General features: G+C 39.9%; 1 protein-coding gene across 1 annotated transcript in view; it reads left to right on the forward strand.

Annotated features, from left to right (window-relative positions):
• Positions 1-5,943, forward strand: part of MAST4 (microtubule associated serine/threonine kinase family member 4) — a 168,583-nt gene that overhangs the window by 144,465 nt on the left and 18,175 nt on the right. Inside the window, 2 exon segments of the mRNA XM_008568933.1 lie at positions 1-73; positions 1,656-1,891. The exon segment at positions 1-73 is cut by the window's left edge and continues 79 nt beyond it. Coding sequence (XP_008567155.1) covers positions 1-73; positions 1,656-1,891 — 309 coding nt within the window.

Below are 5,943 nucleotides of genomic sequence, written 5' to 3' on the forward strand. Positions count from 1 at the left end.
AAAAAAAAATTTAGTTTTAGTTATTATCAAGTAAAATTTAAAATTGTTTTCAGGAAACAACATCCAATGATTTGTAAATTTAAGATGCAAAACATTGATTTAAACCATCTGCAGAGTTGAAATCTATTATAAATGAGAATAAAATTGCTGCAGTATGAGGAAGAAATGAGAAAACTTGTGTGATGCTGATTATAATATAGCTATAAATATAATATAATAAAGGGTTATGTAGACTTGAACTGACACTATTATTTGTGAATCTTGCTTTCAGTTTTCCATTTAGGTACTTTATACAGTGGTTTGATGGTTTTTTCCTTCCAATAGAGAAAGTAGAAAATTATTCTGATAATGGATTGTTTTGATTTAGCTTGCTTTTTAAAAATATCTTTTCAATTTGTTTTACTTAATCTTGCCTAGTGACAAAATAAGATGTTCTGTCCATTATTTGGGGAGTAGCTATATTAGCTGAGCAGTAAGGCATGCTATTTCCAAATTGGGTAAATCTGTAATAGCTTTGGAAATGAACCAATCAGATTGTTTTACTTAATGGTTCTTATCAGCATGCAGACTATTGCTTGAAAGGTATTTTCTTATCATTTACTCTTTTGTTTGTCCATTTTGTTAGGAAATACTCATTTCTCAGAGTCGCTCAGAATAATTAAAAGTGAACATTTGGTGCTGATATTTAAAAGCCTATAAATATAGCCATTTAAAAAGTAACATTTTTCTCCCCTGTTCATTGCCTGGGAGAATGGAATTTTCTATAATCTATCTTTCTTTGTGAAAATAACAATAGTATTGAATTGCTGGTGATTTTGGCGTTCCATCATTCACTGGTATCTGTTATAGGCTTGGAAATAATTGGTCAGGTAATCGTTTTTCTAGTCAAGTTGGAAGAGATGCTTATCTCTCTCTCTCTCTCTCTGCCATATGAGACCCTGCATTGCTGTAAAGCCACCACCAAAGAAGACCCTCACCAGATGTGTTCCCTGGACTTCAGACTTCCTAGCCTCTGAAACTGTCAGGAGTAAATTTCATTTTCTTATAAATTACCCAGTTCTGGATATTTTGTTATGAGCAACATAAACGGACTAATACACTATCATTGTTCATTTTTCTTAAAAGAAAAAAAAAAGGGTTCGGATCCCAGTACTGGCCAGCCCCCCCTGCTCCCCCCAAAAAAAGATATTTCTAGTTCCAGCAAAACACGAGGTTTCTATTGTCTTCTCCAGCAAAAAAAAAAAAAAAAATATACACACACACACACACACACACACACACACACACACGCAATTTCTAGTTCCAGCAAAACACGAGGTTTCTATTGTCTTCTCCAGCAAAAAAAAAAAAAAAATATATATATATATATACACACACACGCACACACACACACGATACACACACACACACACACACACACACACACACACACGCACACACACACACACACACGCATGCACACATATAATAAAAATATATATATAACTTGCATATAATAAAATGAACCCATTAAAAAAAACCCAAAAAACCATTGCACTAGATGTGTCTTGGTTAGGCTTATTCAGGCCCCATTTTTACCTGGTTTCCTTCAAAATTAGCCTTTAACACAGTTTCCTAGTGCATGTATCTGACTTTTGTTTTTGTTTCTAATTAAGGCAACAGTTATCAACATCCAACTCTTCAGATACTGAAAGCAACAGGCGTAAACTCAGTTCTGGCCTCCTTCCCAAACTGGCTATTTCAACAGAGGGAGAACGAGATGAAGTTACCCCCTGCCCTGGAGACCCCCATGAGGAGCCAGAGAAGCCAGTCCTTCCTCCTGAAGAGTGTGCCCAGGAGGAACCTGAGGTGACCACCCCAGCCAGCACCATCAGCAGCTCCACCCTGTCAGGTGAGTCCCCTGGCCATGGTACCTGCCATTCTCCTCCAGCCACCTCCTCTGGGAGGTGACTCCTGGTGCTTCGAGTCCCCAGGCTGGCCTAGCCGGTGGTGATGACGGATGCTTTACTCTGCTAGCCTCCCTCCATGGCCCCGCTCCTTGGACTTGGGGGGTGATCTTTTGAGAACTAAGATCAGGTGTCTCAGACCCCTCCTGGGAGCTGGCCATGCAGTGACCATTCTTACGTCCGTTCCAGCCTGCAGTCTGCCTTTGCCTTCACAGCTGGGTTTCAGGGGGAGCCCCTGATGGCAGCAGAACTGCTGAGGGAGCGTGTTCTCAGTTGTTGGTGCAAAGACATGTCTTATAGGGTTGCTTCTGACTCAGAGTTTGGAGTACAGGACTATATCAAATAGTCCAATTGTCAAAGTTACCCTGGAAAATGTCTTGAATCACCCGTAAGTTATAGCATAAAGTCAGTTTTCCCTCTAGCATTGAAATGGGTGGTTGTTTCTTTGAAGGAGGTGGCTTTTGTTAAAGGGTCGCATTGCACCAAATAACTTCTTTCTCCACATCAGACTCACAGTGAGTGCGGCAAGATGCTTATGCTGTGACATTCACAGATGCCTGCCAGCGCATTTAGGACTGAGAGGGGAGAGGGGGGTCAGAACTACCAAAGGGATTTAAATTCATATCATATGTTCACGAGAAATAACGCCACTGCAGACAGGAGTTACTTTCCCAGTCTGTGACTAACTGGAGTAAGAAACTCTGGAGATGTCTTTGCCTGTTTGGGAGGCAGTCAAGGGGCTTGAGCCTTTTCTTCGACAGCACCTTCATGTGAAGCAGCTTTCCTGGCAACAGGGACAGTGTCTTCATAGATTTTTAAAGTGCTTGATGTATCATGAGTACTTGCTGGCCCTCAAAAGTGGAAGTGCCCTCGTTAGATAGTCAAACTGGCACTCCCCTCAGAACAAGCCTTTCAAGTGCATTTAAAATATCATTTGGTTTATAAAAATTTCATGCACAGTGTCTTCTTCTGTAGAGCAACATGCACTTATACTTTTCCAAAAAATAAAATGTGGATATGGCTTAGGGTTGCTATAAAAGATGTTTTCATTAAGCCATATTTAATATGCTATATTGATAACGATGAATGATTCCAAGATTTTTCATCAACCATTTTTATATAACTGAATATCCACAGTGTAAATTTTTTTTAAATCATTTCAAGAAAACAAGTTTTGCAGGCTAGAATTATTTTATTTTTTAGCCTTACTAAAAAGTTTAGATCTGTGGTGCTTCATTTGTTTGTGGTTATATAGGAAAAATGATGCTGGGTTTTCTCTCTCTTCACCTCAGTTCTTTTTCCATGTTGGATAATTCCATTTATCTCAACTGTAAAGCTGAGAGAATAGCAATGTAGAAATAGTGTAGAGGAACCTACTAGTCAAAGATTCCTGACCAAATGTACTTGCTATTTTATATTCCTGGTTATAAAGGCGTCTGCCTGGTTCTCAGTTTATTATCTTACTCTGAATAGGGTATATTCACCTCCATTTAAAATTCATTTTTAATATAGTGCATTGTTTACCATCTTATTCTTCTCAGCCTACTCACTATTAGAAAAGCAGGAGGTGAAGGGAGGGGAATAATGTCTAAGCATTTGATTGATTACTTTCATAATTAAAAAAAATCTGCCTGCGTCCTGCCATACATTCTGATTAATAGATTCAAACCACCTTTCCCTGTCTCTCCTCCATACACACACTAAAAATAATCAAAGACCTCTGGGGGCTGTACAAAATAGAGAGATGAGCTGATTTGCTTATAGCCGAGGGTAATTAGGGAATCTGAGAACCATGACTGTAGTAAAATTAAGTTTGTTGATTTTTATATTGCTACACCATCCAAAAGAAAGAACCTTTGACATTTAGAGAACATTCAGGTGACATCCTCCACCACTGGCAGGAAGGGAGCACATGCTTGAGCGCAGCGCTGTGAAATGCGACAGCCTGCGCCAGAGAGGCATGAGGAGAACGCTGCATGTCACCTTCTGGCAGTTGGGGAAGAACGGTTTCCTCCTTGCTTCTCTGTTTTCATGACCATGTTGCTTTTGAATCCATGAAGAGTCAGGGTCTTGAAGCCTGAGGGTGTAGAGCTTGAAAGCAGCCAATAGTTACTGTGACGAGATTCAGCTTTTCATTTTATACTAGTCAGTGCAAAGACCCCACCCAAACCAAATTAGAAAGAGGAAGGATGTGCATAACTTCCCTGAAGGTAAGCTTTGTGAGATGAGATTTTTGACCTATGAAGCAGTTTTTATTGAGTCCTTCAGTAGCTGATTTCTTTAAGGGAGTGGAGTAGATACACTGTTAAGTGAGAATGAGTTTAGCATACAGGAGTAAAAAGATTGCTGCTACTTGCCTTAGATTGTCTTCCTGTGTTGCTCAGAGGGTGTCACATGGAAGTTCGTGAATCTCTTCGTGTACACACAGCCCAGTATTTGGCCATGAAGTATGCTGTGCCCAAGCCCTCTCTCTCAAGTCCTGGATTCCTTTAGTTTAGAACACAGCTATAAGGTCTGTGTCACCTCCATGAACCAGGGCCAAACTGCAACTGTACAGTCGAGTGTTGTACGTATAGCAGTGTAACAGAAATGTTAAGTCTAATTAAGTCTAACTTTCCCAGGCGAAGGATATTATATGGTCAGCACTGTAAAATGTGTATGCTGGCTGGTCTTTCAAAGAATTGTTTATAGTGGTATTAAATGCATGGATTTTACATCTTAAGATGATGATAGAATGGATTATTTTTAATCACAGGGGGCTTATAATATAGCATTTAGAAGTAAAAATGAGATGCATTCCCTCTTCTGGATGGATAAGAATGTGTTATCAATGATTTTGAAAAAAGAAAACAGAAGCCTGATCACCCAGAAAAGAAAGAGGAGGAGAAACCAAAATGAGTAGCATCTCAGCTTTTCTCTGGGGGGCTCAACATGTTGCTCCTGCGTGATAACTTTCCTTACTCTTGGCCTCTGCGGTCACCAGACTGACATCAGTGATTTTCCACTTCTGCATCCTCCTACGTGTTTATACTCTCTTATGGGCCACTGTCAAGGGAAGTCCTAATTTTTTAATTTAAAAATAATTCCTATTTATATTAAGAGTTAATAAAATTAAAAGTAAAGAAGGTGTGGCTTAGAGGAGATGGGAAATAACTTCAAGGAGAATCAGCATGTGACACACTGTCTAGATTAAAAGCCAGGAAGATGAAGTGAGCTGTGGAGTAGTGTAGCTAGAGCTTGTCCTTTGAAATTTACAGGAGCTTAGAGTGAAAGGAGGCTTGTGGTGCGAGTGAGAAGTCAAAGGAGACACTTTAGGTACTTTTCTGTAAGTTACATACCTGATCCTAGTGTGAAGTGTGTCCTAGGAAGATGGTAGGGGATGCCGCAGACATAAGTCTTCCCAGAGTGATTAAATGTGATGTGTAAGAAATGATTAACAGCACTGGTTATGACAGTCATTAGTATCATAGGATAATCACAGCATGAAGCGGGTGGTCATGATGTTCATACTGTGTCCTAGGAAGATGGTAGGGGATGCCGCAGACATAAGTCTTCCCAGAGTGATTAAATGTCATGTGTAAGAAATGATTAACAGCACTGGTTATGACAGTCATTAGTATCATAGGATAATCACAGCATGAAGCGGGTGGTCATGATGTTGATAAGGTAATGTTGGGGTCATACGATGACCTTTCACGGTATGGGGGGAAGTAGTTATCTCTACAAAGTTTCTAAAATGTAGATTTGCAGAAAGTACTTATTATTCTAATTAAATGGAGTTGTTGACTGAGAATTATCAGACTTGTGTACAAATAGAATGAAGCCTGAATGGACAGCTCTTCTGTCTCTTTCTCTTCCATGTCACCCTTCTCAAACCAGTCATGTGTTTTTAATGTTTGCCTGACACCGTGTGGACTTACTAGCCACGTGGGAGTATGTTTCCCAGCGTTTATCCTTCCTTCTCTCTCTCTCTCTCTCCCTCCCTCCCTCCCTCCCT

This window comes from Galeopterus variegatus, unplaced genomic scaffold (genome assembly GCF_000696425.1).
Source record: "Galeopterus variegatus unplaced genomic scaffold, G_variegatus-3.0.2 Scaffold453, whole genome shotgun sequence".
NCBI lineage: Eukaryota > Metazoa > Chordata > Mammalia > Dermoptera > Cynocephalidae > Galeopterus > Galeopterus variegatus.